General features: G+C 42.9%; 1 protein-coding gene across 1 annotated transcript in view; it reads left to right on the forward strand.

Moving 5' to 3' along the window:
* Positions 1-2,735: 2,735 nt before the first annotated feature.
* Positions 2,736-20,000, forward strand: part of LOC310962885 (leucine-rich repeat-containing G-protein coupled receptor 5-like) — a gene marked incomplete at its 5' end in the record, with an annotated part of 40,225 nt that continues 22,960 nt past the window's right edge. The window contains 3 exons of the mRNA XM_083935494.1: positions 2,736-3,037; positions 11,236-11,307; positions 17,418-17,489. Of these exons, the coding sequence (XP_083791620.1) occupies positions 2,736-3,037; positions 11,236-11,307; positions 17,418-17,489 (446 nt within the window). The remainder of the gene's footprint in view (positions 3,038-11,235; positions 11,308-17,417; positions 17,490-20,000) is intronic.

Raw genomic sequence — 20,000 nt, forward strand, 5'->3', positions numbered from 1 at the left:
AACATGTGCTGTGAAGGAGCTCGGGTGCAGTGAACGGATCCTCCAGCAGAGGTCAGAGTCTGACTGAAGGTGACGCAGAGAAGAAGAAGCAGACGTCAGTTATTGAACTTTTTAAATGTGTGTGTGTGTGTGTGTGTGTGTGTGTGTGTGTGTGTGTGTGTGTGTGATAACCATCTTCATATCTCTCTTATAGTGTTAATCATCAGCCAGAGCTCAGTGTGTGCTGAGGAAATTAAAGCTGAACGGAACAAAGGTGCAAAACTTCAACATGACGACATTTGACTTCTTCTTCTTCTTCTTCTTCTTCTTCTTCTTCTTCTTCTTCTTCTTCTTCTTCTTCTTCTACTTCATGGTGGATTTCATTACCGCCACCTGTTCTCACCCGACAAAAATATCTACCGACAATCACACTTCTGTCTCCTCCTGCTGGACATTAGAGAGAATGCAGGTTTAAGTGGAGTCTCCTCCTGCTGGACATTAGAGAGAATGCAGCTTTAAGTGGAGTCTCCTCCTGCTGGACATTAGAGAGAATGCAGCTTTAAGTGGAGTCTCCTCCTGCTGGACATTAGAGAGAATGCAGCTTTAAGTTTCCTTATTCACCAAAACACATGAAACATCAGTGACATTTATCACATCAAGCGTCAGAAAAGGTGCTTTTGTCTCTAACTGACATTAAAACAGGATGAAATGACGGACTGCACGGTGAAACTCTGTCAGTACCCTCCTCTCTTCCCTTTTGTGTGAGTTTGTCTCCCTCTAGGGAACGAGTCCTGACCCCAAGTGAAGGAGTTCAAGTACCTCGGGATCATGTTCACGAGTGAGGGGACGATGGAGCGTGAGTTTGGCCGGAGAATCGGAGCAGCGGGGGCGGAGCTGCAGTCGCTCTACCGCACCGTTGTGATGAACAGAGAGCTGAGGAAGGCAAAGCTCTGGATCTACCCTCAGTCCTGGTTCCTACCCTCACCTGTGGTCATGAAAGCTGGGTCAGGACCCAAAGAACCAGGTCCAGGTCCAAGCGTGTGAACTGTGTTTCCTCAGGAGGGGGTCTGGAGTCTCCCTTAGAGAGAGAGGGAGGAGTTCAGCATCCGTGAGGAACTGGGAGTAGAGCCGCTGCTCCTTTGTGTTGAAAGGAGCCAGTTGAGGTGGTTCAGGATCATCTGGTCTGGATGAACCCTGGGCGCCTCCCTAGGGAGGTGTTCCAGGCACGTCCAGCTGGGAGGAGGCCTCGGGGAAGACCCAGGACCAGGTGGAGAGATTATATCTCCACACTGGCCTGGGAACGCCTCAGGATCCCCCAGTTAGAGCTGGTTAATGTGGCCCGGGAAAGGGAAGTTTGGGGTCCCCTGCTAAAGCTGCTGCCCCCGAGACCTGACCCAGGATCAGAGGCTGAAGATGAGATGAGTTTGGATCAAATGTGTAAATAAATGAACTGGAGTCAAAGCAAACGTGAAAACATTAGTTTGGTTCAATGTTGAGAAAATCACTTAACCCTCCTGTTCTCCTAAAGGTCAATTTGACCCCATTTAATGTTTAAAATCTCTAAATAACGACGTCTTTTTTGTGTTTTTTTGCTTTATATTTATGACTTTTCCTCATTTTATGGGGACGACTCATAAAAAACCTAAAATTATCATGATTATATATATTTTTTTATTGTTCTTATCGTACATGTACTTGTGTCATCGGTGTTCCTTTGGGTCAGTTTGATCATCTGGAGGATTTAATCATTATTATTATTGTTTATTTTAATATTCAAATCTTATATGAGGTCAAATTCATGCTGCTGTCCTTGATAACGGACGTTACTTTCATTCCAGATGTTACAAATAACACAAAATAGCACTTAAAATAACAGACTTACTTTAAAACACACACACAGAAATCCCTCCATGCAGTTTAACATCAGTGATATTTTTCATTCTGTTAAATAAAAACATAAAGTACTAAAGACTTCACTTGAGTCACACATTGATTATGATCATTTTACAGATGTTTAACGGTGAAATTGACCCCGAGAATAAACGGTGTTAGTGAAATTTGAGGGCAACAGGAGGTTAAATTAAGACAAAGCATGAAAGTGTTTTATTTTTAAATCATCGTCAGAAGAAGTGACTCAGTTTAGATTCTGTCAGATATTTAAATTTATGTTATATTACATTTACACGACATGTCACATCTCATTTAATATAAATATAAATATTAGTTTGAGACTTTCTTCAGTGTTTATTTACAGTTTAATGAGTTTAGTGTAAAATTCTTTGGTCACATTGTGTAAAAAGATGATTCATTTATGTGTTTATTCAATTTTATGAATGAATTCAGTGTTTTTCTTGTTTATTTCTGCTGCTCATGTCACCTCTGACCACACACACACACACACACACACACACACACACACACAGGCACACACACACACACACACACACACACACACACACACACACACACACACACACACACACACAGAGTGAGTGTATAAAAGTAAACAGGGCTGACACACTGTTGTAGTGAGTGGAGGGACTCTCTCTCTCTCACACACACACACACACACACACTCACTCACACACACACACACACACGCGTGCAGCCTGGAGCCCGAATCAAACTTTTGATTATTTCGGATCCGGATCAAATCATCTGAGCTCCAGGATCCAGATCCGCGGCTCGTGTCCGTGTTGGACCCTCGCTCCTGGGTGTTTCTGTCGGATCGGACCCGTGCTCGCTCCGGGGAGGACATGCCGGGGTCCGTGCCTCTGCTAGCCGCCTTCGCGCTCCTCTCCGCCGGGTTCGGGAGCTGCGTGTCCGCGGTGCAGATGCGGAGCTCCGCGGCCGTGGAGGAGAGCGCAGCGGCGGGGAACAGCAGCAGCTCCGCGGTGTCCAGGGTGGAGAGCTCCGGGGACGGGGCCAGAGGAGCGGGGCGGGCGGGCTGCCCTGGCCGCTGCCGGTGCGAGGTGGACGGGCTGCTGCACCGGGTGGACTGCTCGGACCTGGGGCTCCGGGAGGTACCGAGCAACCTGAGCGTGTTCACTTCTTACCTGTAAGTCCAGTGTGTGTGCGTGTGCGTGTGTGCATGTGCATGTGCGCGTGCATGTGTGTGTGAGAACCGGAGCACCTGTCCACTCTGTTTACGTCCCTCGCGCTCTGCTGCAACGCGCGCGCATGTGCATGTTGTAAATATGGAGGTTAAGAAAAAGACAAAGTTTTTAAAAAGTAGAAAGAAAGAAAGAGTGAAGTCACTTTGAGCAGCTGAGGGCTTCTTGAGGATGTTTCAGTTGTTCTCTATAAAGATCTTTGAGAAAAATCTGATGTTACAGGAATTTTTCAGGGGTTTTGGAGGAGGTTTGAGAATTCCTGTAGTTTCAGAGGTCCTTGAAGAGGTCCTACTGGTTCTGGAGGATGTTCAGGTGTCCTCTATGAAGTTTGTTTAGATAAATCTCGGGTTACAGGGACTTATTAAGATGTTCCAGGGGTTCTGGGGATTCTGAGGTCCTTAAAGACCCGGAGCATTTGAAGAGGTTTGCACGTGTCTTTAGGAAGGTTAACATGTCCTTAAAGAGGTTTCCTGGAGCACTTTAAGATGTTACAGTTGTTCTCTATGAAAGTTTTTGAGTAAAGTCTGGGGTTACAGGGGGTTATTTGGGTGTTCTGTAGTTTCAGAGGTCCTTAAAGAGGTTCTACTGGTTCTTGAGGATGTTTCAGGAGTCATTATGGAAGTGGCTTGGATGTCGATTGAGGTCTTGGGGAGGTTCCTGGAGCACTTGAAGATGTTTCACCAGTTCTTGAATGTATCCCTTGAGGGAAATCTTGGGTTCTTCTTGAAAGAAGTTTGAAAGTTTCTTGAGACCTTAAAGAGGTTCTTGGAGCACTGTTACAGTTGTTATTTGGAGGGGGCTTTAGAGTTTCTGTAGTTTCAGAGGTCCTTAAAGAGGTTCTACTGGTTCTGGAGGATGTTTCAGGGGTCGTCTTTAAAGGTTTTTGAGAAAAGTCTAATGTTACAGGAATTATTCAAAGGTTTTGGAGGAGGCTTGAGAATTACTGAGGTCCTTAAAGAGGTTTCTGGAGCATGACTTGAAGAGGTTCTACTGGTTCTTGAGGATGTTTCAGGTGTCTTTATGGAAGTGGTTTGGACGTCGATTGAGGTCTTGGGGAGGTTCCTGGAGCACTTGAAGATGTTTCACCAGTTCTTGAATGTATCCCTTGAGGGAAATCTGGGGTTCTTCTTGAAAGAAGTTTGAAAGTTTCTTGAGACCTTAAAGAGGTTCTTGGAGCACCTGAAGATGTTTTACCAGTTCTTGAGGATGTTTCAGGTGTCCTCTTTGTAGTTTGTTTAGGTAAATATGGGGTTACAGAGGATGTTAAGATGTTCCAGGGGTTCTGGGGGAGGCTCCAACAATACTGAGTTCCTTAAAGAGGTTCCTGGAGCATGACTTGAAGAGGTTCTACTGGTTCTTGAGGATGTTTCAGGTGTCATTATGGAAGTGGTTTGGACATTGATTGAGGTCTTGGGGAGGTTCCTAGAGTACTTGAAGATCTTTCACCAGTTCTTGAAGGTCTTCTTGAGGGAAATCTGGGGTTACAGAGGGTTATTAAGAAGTTCCAGGGTTTCTTGGAGGTGCTTGGTAATTTCTGTGTTTCAAGCTTCTTCAGGTCTGCAGGTTCTTAAAGGGGTTCCTGGAGCACTTGAGGATGTTTTACCCGTGCTTGAGGATGTTTCAGGTTCCTTTTTTGAAGAGGTTTGAGGAAATTCTGGTGTTATAGGTGGTAGTATGATGTTCCAGGGGTTCTGGGGAAGACTCAAGAAGTTCTGTGGTTTCAGAGGTCCTTAAATGGGTTCCTGGAGCACAACTTCTTCATCCTTGAAGGTGTTCTTGAGGACAATCTGGGGTCACAGGGGGTATTCAGGGGTTCTTGAACAGGATTGAGAATGTCTTAGGTCCTTAAAGACCTGGAGTATTTAAAGATGTTTAAGGGGTTCTTGAAGAGGTGGGGCGGTCTACAGGTTATTAAAAAGGTTCCTGGAGCACGACCCGAAGAGGTTCTACTGGATCTTGAGGATGTTTCAGGTGATTTCCAAGAGGTTTGGACATTTCTTGAGGTCTTGAGGAGGTTCCTGGAGCACTTGAGGATGTTTTACCAGTTCTTGAGGATGGTTCAGGTTCCTTGAGGAACATATAGGTGGTAGTAGGAGGTTCCAGGGGTTCTGGGGGAGACTCAAGAAATTCTGTGGTTTCAGAGGTCCTTAAATGGGTTCCTGGAGCAGAACTTCTTCATCTTTGAAGGTGTTCTTGAGGAAAATCTGGGGTCACAGGAGGTATTCAGGGGTTCTTGAACAGGCTTGAGAATGTCTGAGGTCCTTAAAGACCTGGAGTATTTGACGATGTTTAGACTGGCGTCCTGTCCAGGGTGGACCCCGCCTCACGCCCGATGTCAGCTGGGATCAGCTCCAGCCCCCCCGCGACCCCGACAGGGACAAGCGGTTGAAGACGAATGAATGAATAAGGGGTTCTTGAAGAGGTGGGGCGGTCTGCAGGTTATTAAAAAGGTTCCTGGAGCACGACCGAAGAGGCTCTACTGGTTTTTGAGGATGTTTCAGGTTCTTCTCAGAAGAGGTTTGAAAGTTACTTGATGTCTTAAAGATCTTACTGCAGCACTTGAAGACGAGTTTTTCAAATATCCTTTAATCAAATCAACCCTCAAATCTTTCCCGTCTTTTGTAAAATAAGAAAATGATGTAATAAACTTTACTCCTCTGTGTTTTAATGGGGGCACATAAGGCTGCTCAGTTGTTCGGTACGCTTTGGGGAAAGTGGTGAACTGTCTGTGATTTGTACTTTTTAAAAAAAGAGGCAGAAACTCTTCAGTTTGGTCCTTTTTAATGAAAGTGTCAGTGAAGTTTCAGTGTTTCCACTTGAGTGTAAACTCCTGTTGAAGCGAACACTAAAACTAATTCAAGTCCATTTCACCTCACAGCAGGTGACCGGCTCGATACCAGACAGCTCTGGCAAAACCATTACATCACTGTACTGTGTGTGTGTGTATGTGTGTGTGTGTGTGTGTGTGCGTGTGTGTGTGTGTGTGTGGAAGGAAAACCTGCCCGTCTTGGCTCTGGTCTAAAAGCAGCACAATGTCCAGGATTTAAATTTCACTCTCATTAAAGAAAACCTTCTTCTATTCAGAAAATCTGTGTGTGCGTGTGTGTGTGTGTGTGTGTGTGTGTGTGTCAATGAAAGCACTTTCCTTACAGTTTGTCTAAGACAGGCAGATGGACACACACACACACACACACACACACACACACACACACAGGACGACAGTCGATCAAAGGTTCTTTGTGTCTTTATTAAAGCTCCAATCAGGAATCGAATCCAACAAAACATCAAGAAGTTTCTGTGTGTGTGTGTGTGTGTGTGCTAGTGCGTGTGCGTGTGTGTGTGTGTGTGTGTGTGCGTGTGTGTGTCTGTGTGTGTGTGCGTGCGTGTGTGTCAAACTGACGGATATCAGACGATTATTCAAATGTCGGCGGTGCCGCAGAAAGACAAACTCTGCAGAAAGAAAGAAAAGAGTTGTGTTGTGTGACAGCGAGGCCTCTCTCTGGTTTTGTCCTCTTTCTCTCGTTCTTTCTGTCTTTCTTTCAGTCGTCTTCGGGGGGTCAGCGGCGGCCCCCCGGGCGAGTGAACGCGCTGGGTTTTATTCTCTGATCTGTTGCTGTCAGGCTCCCAAAGAATAAGCAACCAGCAGGATAAACAACAGCTCTGTACACATGTGATTCATTCATCCAGTTTCACTTCTTATCTGCAGATTTAGAAAAACAACGTGAATTTGTGGTCGAGATAAGAAGGTTGAAGGTTCCCGCGGAGTTTTCTTGTTCCTGTTTACCTAATTTTTCTCCTTGAGGATGAACAAACATGTTGAATGTCGTCTTAAACTTGCTGAAACCTTTACTGATGATTTCGATTTTGAAGTCTGGAACAAACAGAAACCTGTGGTGTTAAAAAAAACAATAATCTGAGCATCACGTAAACATATGAGGTCATATGATGTAATGTGTTTCCAGCAGGGTAATCAGAGGTGGGTATCTCCTTATTGTTAAAGTGAAACTTCCACCACCACCATCATCATCATCATCATCATCATCATCATCCGTGTCAGTAATGTTGTTGTTGTCATCTTTCTCTCTCCCTACTCTGCCTTGAAAAAGCTGTTCACTGTTTTTAAAACTAGAATATGTTTCCTTTTAAGCATTAACATGTGTAAAAACAACCTGATTTATGTTCTTTATGTATTTGAGTTGTGTTCTTACATCATCCCAAATGTTTCTAACAATGTTCAAACCAGAAAAATCAAACTTTTCCACGTTAAAATGTCTGAAAATGACCAAATCTATGTTTTATATGTACAAGTTTATTTATTAGGATGAAATGTTTCTTGTTCTGCAGTAAATGAGGTTCAGAAGTAGAAACAAGTATCGTCTGCATACAGTCGAACAGAAGAATTAGAACTAATTAAAGGAAGATTAACAAAAATATAGAAAAGAAGTGGACCCAGTGTCGAACCCTGTGGTACACCTTTATTTATCACAAATGTTTCTAACAATGTTCAAACCAGAAAAATCTAACTTTTCCACGTTAAAATGTCTGAAAACGACTAGATCCACGTTTTATATGAACAAGTTTATTCATGAGGATAAAATGTTTCTTGTTTTGTAGTAAATAAGGTTCAAAAGTATAAACAAGTATCGTCTGCAAACAGGCGAACAGAAAAATTAGAACAAATTAAAGGACGATTAACACAAATATAGAAAAGAAGTGGACCCAGCGTCGAACCCTGTGGTACACCTTTATATTTAGCTGTGTTCTTACATTATCACAAATGTTTACAAAAATGTTCAAACCAGAGAAATCAAACTTTTCCACGTTAAAATGTATAAAAACATCTAAATCTATTCTTTATATGTACAAGTTTATTCAGGAGGATAAAATGTTTCTTGTTTTGCAGTAAATTAAGTTCAGAAGTATAAACAAGTATCGTCTGCATACGTTCAGACAGAAGAATTAGAACAAATTAAAGAAAGATTATTAAAAAAATATAGAAAAGAAGTGGACCCAGCGTTGAACCCTGTGGTACACCTTCATATTTAGCTGTGTTCTTACATTATCACAAATGTTTACAAAAATGTTCAAACCAGAGAAATCGAACTTTTCCACGTTAAAACGACTAAATCTATGTTTTATATGTACAAGTTTATTCATTAGGATGAAATTTATCTTGTTTTGCAGTAAATAAGGTTTATTAAGTAGAAACAAGTATCGTCTGCATACAGTCGAACAGAAAAATTAGAACAAATTAAAGGAAAATTAACTAAAACAGAGAAAAGAAGTGGACCCAGCGTTGAACCCTGTGGTACACCTTTATTTATCACGAATGTTTCTAACAATATTCAAACCAGAAAAATCTAACTTTTACACGTTAAAATTAGGTAAATGAGGTTGAAAAGTATAAACAAGTATCGTCTGCATACAGTCGAACAGAAGAATTAGAACAAATTAAAGGAAGATTAACAAAAAAATAGAAAAGAAGTGGACCCAGCGTCGAACCCTGTGGTACACCTTTATATTTAGTTGTTTTCTTACATTATCACAAATGTTGAAACTGTTATTTTATTCATTTAACGCTCCGTTACATTAAGTTCACTTTGTGTCAGTCAGAAGCTTCATAAATTGTCTTTTTATCCAGTTTTAAGAAACGTTTTTACCAAACACTTTTAGATCTTGGTGGTTTTTAACATATAAAAACACACATATGCATATATATATATATATATATATATATATATATATATATATATATATATATATATATATATATATATATATATATATATATATATATATATATATATATATATATATATGCATACTGCGTACATATTGCATGTTTTAAGCGGCAGTTTATTCTTTAATAAAAAATATTAATGTTTGAAACGATGAACAAACACAGTCTTTGGTGTAAATACAGATTTTACTGGAAACTGTTTATGTGAAGAGAGCTCAGTCTGGGTAATGAACAACTCTCTGTCTGTACACACACACACACACACACACACACACACACACACACTCACATGTATATAAATATATATATTCAGTGAGGTAGCTAATGAGTGTGTGTGTGTTAAAGCAGTAAAAGCCAATCAGCCGTAACACTGTGCAGAGTAAAGGAACGTTCTGCACACACACACACACACACACACACACACACACACACACAAACAGGCTTTATATGGAGTATTGAGAAAGCTTCTTAACAACCGGTGTATTCAACCTGCAGACACACCCTCTGTGTGTGTGTGTGTGTGTGTGTGTGTGTGTGTGTGTGTGTGTGTGTGTGTGTGTGTGTGTGTGTGTGTGTGTGTGTGTGTGTGTGTGTGTGTGTGTGTGTGTGTGTGTGTGTGTGTGTGTGTGTGTGTGTGTGTGTGTGTGTGTGTGTGTGTGTGTGTGTGTGCGTGTGTGTGTGTGTGTGCGTCTGTGTGTGTGTGTGTGAGACCCTCCTGTGTGTGTGTGCAGAGACGTTACCGTCGATGGTTATCAGACGACACAAAGGGCAGAGAAAAGACGTGTGGGTCAGATAAGGAAGGAGAAGCTCTCAGCCAATCAGAATCACTGATGTCACCGTGTTTTCACCTGGACTCACCTGGAGAGACACCAGGGAGGGGGAGGGGGGGGGGGCAGTATTTATCTGCAGCTTTAGTCACTTTACTGATTCAGATTATTATTACAAATAGAAATCAAGAGGATTAAACAAATAAACAAATAAACAAATGAATAATAAATAAATAAATAAATTAATTAATTAATTAATTAATTAATTAATAAACAAATAAATAAACAAATAAATAAACAAATAAATAAATGAATAAATAAATAAAATAAATGAATAAAAATTAAATAAATGAATAGATTAATAAATAAATAAATAACTAAACACATAAATAAATGTATAAATAATGAAATGAATAAATAAATAAATAAATAAATAACTGAATAAATAAATAAATAAATAAATTAATTAATTAATTAATAAATGAATAGGTGAATAAATAAACAAACAAATATATTAATTAATTAATTAATAGATAAATAAATAATAAATGAATAAAGAAAGAAAGAAAGAAAGAAAATAAATAAATAAATAAATAAATAAATAAATAAATAATAAATAGTTCCCTCTGTGGCGCTCTTATATATTCAGTTTTATTGCTGCTGATGAAAATAGCGTTCACAGGAACATTCGTGTTTTACTGAATGTTGTAAAAGCAGCACGCTGATGTGAACGCTCACGCCGTCATATAAACACTGCATTAACGACTCATTACAGGGAATTATTAGAGACATAAAACACGCCACAGAGACGCTGTTCGGTCCAAAACACAGGCTCCATTCAACTCATTACACACAGAGAAACATTTAGTCCGACAAAGCGTCCACTCATGAACCCTCACACACAGGCACACACACACACATACAGGCACACACACACACACACACACACGCCTTCAAAGAGCCGCTGAAAGTCAACACACACCTGAGTGAGGAACAAGGCAGGAGTGGAAGTTACTGGAAAGAGACGGCGAGCAGGAAAAGCAGCAGAGTGAATGAACCTGAGTCTCTGTGCAGAAACACACGATGTTTCACCGCAGAGTAGAACGACGCAGATATTTCATACTTGTGTTTAAGCACAAATGTAAAAAAACACTTAGAAACATCAGTGATAACAGTTAAACACAAAAACTGCACGATCAATACTTTTACTTTGAAAAGCTTCAGTATATTCTGCTGATACATAACAATGGACGAGTGTCAGCTGTACGATACGATAACATACAATACTCTAAGGGCGCCCTCCCACTGTGCCTCCGTCCCGTGCCCCAGCACGTGTCACGGCTAAAGTCTGGTTCCTTTGACCAGTGTGAGTGCAACCGTACCACGTCTAGGAGCGGCACGCTTGCCGCCCACGGCCCGTTTGGGAGAGGTGGGCTTTAGTAAAGCACGTTTGCACGTGTACGAAGCATTCTCCGAGGCCCAGGTAGTGTGAGTACAAACGGGCCTGGAGGGGGGGACAAGGACCCTAAAGCACGGGGCACGGGACGGAGGCACAGTGGGAGGGCGCCCTGAGATACGGTAATAAGTTCTTTCCTGTCCCTCCGTCACTGACATCAGCGTCTCTTCTCCTCTGCAGTGATCTCAGCATGAACAACATGACCGTGTTGACCAGCGGAGCTCTGAGCAACCTGCACTTCCTGGAGGAGCTGTGAGTCAACACACACACACGCACACACACACACACACACACACACACACACGGACGCAGACACACACACACACACACACACATATAACGGATATCCAACTTTAATAACAACAACAACAACAACAACAGTGTGTGTGTATCTCTCCTTAGTGTCTCCTGGAGACGGGTTCTGTGCGTGGTTGTGAGGCGTCTGTGTGTGTGTGTGTGTGTGTGTGTGTTGGGTTGTGAGGCGTCTGTGTGTGTGTGTGTGTGTGTATGTGTGTGTGTGTGTGTGTGTGTGTGTGTGTGTGTGTGTGTGTGTGTGTGTGTGTGTGTGTGTGTGTGTGTGTGTGTGTGTGTGTGTGTGTGTGTGTGTGTGTGTGTGTGTGTGTGTGTGTGTGTGTGTGTGTGTGTGTGTGTGTTGGGATGTGAGGCGTCTGTGTGTGTGTGTGTGTGTGTGTGTGTGTGTTGGGATGTGAGGCGTCTGTGTGTCTGTGTGTGTGTGTGTGTGTGTGTGTGTGTGTGTGGTTGTGAGGCGTCTGTGGTGTGTTGAGGTTGAAAGGATGTGGTTCCTTTATATTTTTCCTTGTTAATTTTCATTTTAAGAGAATATTTGTCTTTTTCTCGTAAATTTGTGTTTTTGTTTCTTGTTAATTTAAAACTTTAATCTCAGAGAATATCCAAGTTTCTCTCTCTCGTAAATGAAATACCGTTTTTTTCCGCACTATAAGGCGTCAAAAGCCGACAGTGCACCTTATACTCTGGTGCTCCTTATATATGGACCAATATTGAGCCACAACAGGTCTCCAACTACGGTGAGCAGCCGCCGACTCTATTTCCCCCGTAGAAGAAGTAACGCGCGGTGCCTGTTGAGATATACGACTGTGTGAAGCGTGCCGTTTCATTTCCATGTGTGTGTTTGTGTAAAGAGCCCAAAATGGCTCCTGTTAAGAGACACGCTTACGACGCAGAGTTTACACTCAAGGCCATTAGTCACTCAGTAGAACACGGGAATAGAGCAGAGGACACTTTAACACACGTTTATGCTCCTAGAGGACACTTTAGCACACGTTTATGCTCCTAGAGGACACTTTAGCACACGTTTTGGCTCCTAGAGGACACTTTAACACACGCTTATGCTCCTAGAGGACACTTTAGCACACGTTTATGCTCCTAGAGGACACTTTAACACACGTTTATGCTCCTAGAGGACACTTTAGCACACGTTTATGCTCCTAGAGGACACTTTAACACACGTTTATGCTCCTAGAGGACACTTTAGCACACGTTTAGGCTCCTAGAGGACACTTTAGCACACGTTTATGCTCCTAGAGGACACTTTAGCACACGTTTAGGCTCCTAGAGGACACTTTAGCACACGTTTATGCTCCTAGAGGACACTTTAGCACACGTTTATGCTCCTAGAGGACACTTTAGCACACGTTTAGGCTCCTAGAGGACACTTTAACACACGTTTATGCTCCTAGAGGACACTTTAACACACGTTTATGCTCCTACAGGACACTTTAACACACGTTTATGCTCCTAGAGGACACTTTAGCACACGTTTATGCTCCTAGAGGACACTTTAACACACGTTTATGCTCCTAGAGGACACTTTAGCACACGTTTATGCTCCTACAGGACACTTTAACACACGTTTATGCTCCTAGAGGACACTTTAGCACACGTTTATGCTCCTAGAGGACACTTTAGCACACGTTTAGGCTCCTAGAGGACACTTTAGCACACGTTTATGCTCCTAGAGGACACTTTAGCACACGTTTATGCTCCTAGAGGACACTTTAACACACGTTTAGGCTCCTAGAGGGCACTTTAACACACGTTTATGCTCCTAGAGGACACTTTAACACACGTTTATGCTCCTACAGGACACTTTAACACACGTTTATGCTCCTAGAGGACACTTTAGCACACGTTTATGCTCCTAGAGGACACTTTAACACACGTTTATGCTCCTAGAGGACACTTTAGCACACGTTTAGTCTCCTAGAGGACACTTTAACACACGTTTATGCTCCTAGAGGACACTTTAGCACACGTTTAGGCTCCTAGAGGACACTTTAGCACACGTTTATGCTCCTAGAGGACACTTTAGCACACGTTTAGGCTCCTAGAGGACACTTTAGCACACGTTTATGCTCCTAGAGGACACTTTAGCACACGTTTATGCTCCTAGAGGACACTTTAACACACGTTTAGGCTCCTAGAGGACACTTTAGCACACGTTTATGCTCCTAGAGGACACTTTAGCACACGTTTAGTCTCCTAGAGGACACTTTAACACACGTTTATGCTCCTAGAGGACACTTTAACACACGTTTATGCTCCTACAGGACACTTTAACACACGTTTATGCTCCTAGAGGACACTTTAGCACACGTTTATGCTCCTAGAGGACACTTTAGCACACGTTTATGCTCCTAGAGGACACTTTAACACACGTTTATGCTCCTAGAGGACACTTTAGCACACGTTTATGCTCCTAGAGGACACTTTAGCACACGTTTTGGCTCCTAGAGGACACTTTAACACACGCTTATGCTCCTAGAGGACACTTTAGCACACGTTTATGCTCCTAGAGGACACTTTAACACACGTTTATGCTCCTAGAGGACACTTTAGCACACGTTTATGCTCCTAGAGGACACTTTAACACACGTTTATGCTCCTAGAGGACACTTTAGCACACGTTTAGGCTCCTAGAGGACACTTTAGCACACGTTTATGCTCCTAGAGGACACTTTAGCACACGTTTAGGCTCCTAGAGGACACTTTAGCACACGTTTATGCTCCTAGAGGACACTTTAGCACACGTTTATGCTCCTAGAGGACACTTTAGCACACGTTTAGGCTCCTAGAGGACACTTTAACACACGTTTATGCTCCTAGAGGACACTTTAACACACGTTTATGCTCCTACAGGACACTTTAACACACGTTTATGCTCCTAGAGGACACTTTAGCACACGTTTATGCTCCTAGAGGACACTTTAACACACGTTTATGCTCCTAGAGGACACTTTAGCACACGTTTATGCTCCTACAGGACACTTTAACACACGTTTATGCTCCTAGAGGACACTTTAGCACACGTTTATGCTCCTAGAGGACACTTTAGCACACGTTTAGGCTCCTAGAGGACACTTTAGCACACGTTTATGCTCCTAGAGGACACTTTAGCACACGTTTATGCTCCTAGAGGACACTTTAACACACGTTTAGGCTCCTAGAGGGCACTTTAACACACGTTTATGCTCCTAGAGGACACTTTAACACACGTTTATGCTCCTACAGGACACTTTAACACACGTTTATGCTCCTAGAGGACACTTTAGCACACGTTTATGCTCCTAGAGGACACTTTAACACACGTTTATGCTCCTAGAGGACACTTTAGCACACGTTTAGTCTCCTAGAGGACACTTTAACACACGTTTATGCTCCTAGAGGACACTTTAGCACACGTTTAGGCTCCTAGAGGACACTTTAGCACACGTTTATGCTCCTAGAGGACACTTTAGCACACGTTTAGGCTCCTAGAGGACACTTTAGCACACGTTTATGCTCCTAGAGGACACTTTAGCACACGTTTATGCTCCTAGAGGACACTTTAACACACGTTTAGGCTCCTAGAGGACACTTTAGCACACGTTTATGCTCCTAGAGGACACTTTAGCACACGTTTAGTCTCCTAGAGGACACTTTAACACACGTTTATGCTCCTAGAGGACACTTTAACACACGTTTATGCTCCTACAGGACACTTTAACACACGTTTATGCTCCTAGAGGACACTTTAGCACACGTTTATGCTCCTAGAGGACACTTTAGCACACGTTTATGCTCCTAGAGGACACTTTAACACAAGTTTATGCTCCTACAGGACACTTTAACACACGTTTATGCTCCTAGAGGACACTTTAACACACGTTTATGCTCCTAGAGGACACTTTAGCACACGCTTATGCTCCTAGAGGACACTTTAGCACACGTTTATGCTCCTAGAGGACACTTTAGCACACGTTTATGCTCCTAGAGGACACTTTAGCACACGTTTATGCTCCTAGAGGACACTTTAACACACGCTTATGCTCCTAGAGGACACTTTAGCACACGTTTATGCTCCTAGAGGACACTTTAACACACGTTTATGCTCCTAGAGGACACTTAAGCACACGTTTATGCTCCTAGAGGACACTTTAGCACACGTTTATGCTCCTAGAGGACACTTTAACACACGCTAATGCTCCTAGAGGACACTTTAACACAAGTTTATGCTCCTAGAGGACACTTTAGCACACGTTTTGGCACCTAGAGGACACTTTAACACACAAATTCAACAATTGAACGCCCCACCTGTGCACGCCAGTGTCTCAGAGTGTCTTTCATCCTGAAATCTGCAGAGGTAGAGGCATTTTGTGTGGTTGCCGGGGGTTTAGTGTTCACCTACAGTCACACACACGTTGATCCATCAGTGTCTCGACGTCTCAATCCTCAGATATCTCCATGAACTCTGGATAGTGACTGGATGATCCTCTGTGAGGGTGTCTGAGCGGGCGAGCGGCTCAAGTATCTGTGAGGACAGGACATGCGATCTCATCTCTGCAGCCGTGTCATGTCATGTATGAACACTTTAATAACACTGAACTCCTGCAGACGGACGGACAGACGGACCCGTGAACAGCTGACCTCACAGAGACCCGAACATGACTCTGGCTGCTGTTCTGCTCTGCTGCCAGCTGTGTGTGTGTGTGTGTGTGTGCGTGTGTGTGATATTTGTCACCGTGGCGTGAGAAACGTCACAACGGCGATAGGACACCGCAGAGATGCATGCTGGGTACATGCGGACTGGCTGAACTCTGTTTGGCCTCTGAGGACCGACAGAGCCAGGACCCAGAACAGCCCAGTGGTGTCTGCTGTTTAAAGGAAACACTAAAGATAAAGATATAAAGATATAAAGTCACATGTCGGACAGTAAATGTCTTTTGTTTATATTTAAAAATGTATTCCAGCGTTGGAACTTTTACTCTACTCACTTTTATTTTCTAGATTAGATCCAAATCATAAAATCAATCATTTACACGTTAAATTTAAGGGTGCGTCCATGTAGACGCTGCATATCTGCCAGAAAAAGCCATGCAGGTTTTGTTTCTGACAACAGGCTAACAACAAGCTAACAAGCTTACAACACCAAGGTACAACAAGGTTACAAACTAACAACAAGGCCAAACAAGCTTAATGAGCCAAGAACAAGGTTCAACAAGCTAACAACAGGTACAACAAGCTAACAACAGGTACAACAAGTAAACAAGTTAACATCAAGGCCCAACAAGCTTATAACAAGCCAACAACAAGGTACAATGAGCCAACAACAAGGTACAACAAGCTAACAAGGTAACACCAAGGTACTACAAGCTTATAACAAGCTAACAACAAGTTGACATAAGGTACTACAAGTAAACAAGCCAGCATCAAGGTACAACAAGCTTATAACAAGATAACAACAAGGTGTAACACGGTAACAACAAGCTAACAACAGGTACAACAAGTTAACAAGCTAACAACAAGGTACAACAAGCTTATAACAAGCTAACAACAAGCTAACAACAGGTACAACAGTTTAACAAGCTAACAACAAGGTAAAGGAAGCTTATAACAAGCCAACAACAAGCTAACAACAGGGTACAACAAGGTAACAACAAGCTAACAACAGGTATATCAACTTAACAAGCTAACAACAAGGTATGAACAAGTTTACAACAAGCTAACAATAAGCTTTTCACAAAGTAACTCGAGGTAACGACGCAGTGACAAAAACAAAGCCCTTCTCTGGTCGATCTGTTCCCTTAAACAGGTTTTCACGTCTTTGTCGTGATGATTTCTACGGAAAGCACAAAAACGACGGAGTGCTTGGCGGCTGCGTACGCTCTGTGTTCGGATGCGATGTGAACACACCCCTTACTCTGTAGTAGCTGTGTGTTATGGTTGCACTGCGGTGTCGATGCTGTTTGGAGGAGGTTGATTCTGTTGCTGGAGTTCATCTGTTGTTCTTTACATTGGCAGACGTCAGTGAACACTTCACGATGCTCTCTGTCTCTCTGTCTCAGGCGTTTGGCGGGCAACGATCTGTCCTTCATCCCCAGAGGAGCGTTCGCCGGCCTCTACAACCTCAAAGTGCTGTAAGTCCACACACACACACACACACACACACACACACACACACACACACACACACACACACACACACACACACACACACACACAGTTACACTGTAATAACGTGTGGTGTGACTCACTCTAACCTAAACCTGATTCTAGCCTGAAGTCTTAACCTTCAAACGGTCCTTTGAAGCCGTCAGGAACCGGCGATAATGTCCTCACAATGCAGGAGAAGTGTCTTCGCTGCCGTTGTTTAAGACACACACACACACACACACACACACACACACACACACACTGTAATAAGGTGCGGTATGTTAACTGGTGCTAATCATTCACAGAGACACTTTCATGTGTGAGTGTCTCCGTTTAATGAACAACGCCGCTGTGACACACGTTGACTCATCCCTCTGTTCACGGTCACTTTGCATTTGATTGTTTTTGATTCATAAATACTGAACTGCTGCTACTGGATCTACATTTACAACCTTTTTACAGCAACAAACAAAGGCTTGATTATAAAGCGTCCATAAAGGTCGACTGTGTACGCGGCTTATTTTGACCATAGACTGAAAACATGTGGACGACGTCTCTGTGATTAAGACACGTATTCATGTTTGTAGAGGTGGTGGAGGAACTTACTATGAAGAGCGGCAAAGTCGAAACACACGCGTGCATGGGGGGGGGGGGGGAGACAGCTAAAACATGTGTTAAAGTGCTCTCTAGGAGCCAAAAAGTGTGTTAAAGTGTCCTCTAGGAGTCTAAACGTGTGCTAAAGTGTCCTCTAGGAGCCAAAACGTGTGCTAAAGTGCTCTCTAGGAGCATAAACGTGTGTTAAAGTGTCCTCTAGGAGCATAAACCTGTGCTAAAGTGTCCTCTAGGAGCATAAACGTGTGCTAAAGTGTCCTCTAGGAGCCAAAACGTGTGCTAAAGTGTCCTCTAGGAGCCTAAACGTGTGTTAAAGTGTCCTCTAGGAGCATAAACGTGTGTTAAAGTGTCCTCTAGGAGCCAAAACATGTGTTAAAGTGTCCTCTAGGAGCCGAAACGTGTGCTAAAGTGTCCTCTAGGAGCCAAAACGTGTGTTAAAGTGTCCTCTAGGAGCATAAACGTGTGTTAAAGTGTCCTCTAGGAGCCTAAGCGTGTGTTAAAGTGTCCTCTAGGAGCATAAACATGTGTTAAAGTGTCCTCTAGGAGCCAAAACGTGTGCTAAAGTGTCCTCTAGGAGCCAAAACGTGTGTTAAAGTGTCCTCTAGGAGCATAAACGTGTGTTAAAGTGTCCTCTAGGAGCCTAAGCGTGTGTTAAAGTGTCCTCTAGGAGCATAAACATGTGCTAAAGTGTCCTCTAGGAGCATAAACGTGTGTTAAAGTGTCCTCTAGGAGCCAAAACGTGTGTTAAAGTGTCCTCTAGGAGCATAAACGTGTGTTAAAGTGCCCTCTAGGAGCATAAACGTGTGTTAAAGTGTCCTCTAGGAGCCACAACATGTGCTAAAGTGTCCTCTAGGAGCCTAATCGTGTGCTAAAGGGCCATTTAGGAGCCAAAAGTACTCTTCAGTGGTGAGGCCTGCCCTTCAAAAACTCTGTGCACACCTCTGGTCCCACGTGAAACCAAAAGTCACCGTAGACTTGTTTTGATTTACGTACTTCTCTTAAGTAACCTACTTAATTAAACCCAAACCGACCTTTTTCTAAACTTAACCCGATGCGTTTGCACTTTATTCACGATGTTAACCACATGTTTTAAAGCTGCAGCTGTTTAACAACGTTAGATCGTTCTTATAGGAGTCACTGGCTCATGGTGCCGAACCAATCAGCCGATCTACGGCGCTCTTTGTTTTCAGACAAATCGACCAAACTCATGTTGAATTTATCTGTTTCGTTGCTGTGACGCGTGTTCTCGCCCTCCTGACTGTGTCGATGACTCGCGTTTGATCTTAAAGTGGATGCTCGTGCCGTGGAAACGACCCAGTAAACCCGTTAAAGGGCAGCAGTGCCGTGTGCAAACCACAAACCAACAAGCCGCTGACATTTAGAGGTCACGTTAAACACGCCCAACAGACGCAAAGACAGAAAAGGGAACGGAAGCGTCTCATTAGGACGATAAATACAACAAGAAACAGGAGTTTTCTTCTGCAGGGACACAAACTTTGCTGAAGGAAGACTCTTCATAAACGACGCGCTCGAAGAAACAAATGAAACTTACAAAAACAGGAAACACAAATGTCAATTCAGTTTAATCGACTGTGCCAAAGCATCACAAAGGTTTTCTCAAGACACGTTACACAGAGAGCAGGTCTGGACCTCACTGGGACTTCTGCTTACATGTTGTCTGTGTTTTCATAAAGTTAATTACGGTTTCATAATCATTTTTAATATCTCACGGCACAAAGTGCGAGTTGTGGGGTCCAGGACACAAACGGGACGTACGCAAGTATCCGCAAAAGTTCGCAAATGGGCCGTACGCGCAATTTAAGCTCAAATCTTCAGAGTTTCATGCTAATAAAGTGCTTTTGTGGCGCAAACTCCATCACAAA

The sequence above is a fragment of the Echiichthys vipera genome (assembly GCF_963691815.1).
Source record: "Echiichthys vipera genome assembly, chromosome: 20".
Classification (NCBI taxonomy): Eukaryota; Metazoa; Chordata; class Actinopteri; order Perciformes; family Trachinidae; genus Echiichthys; species Echiichthys vipera.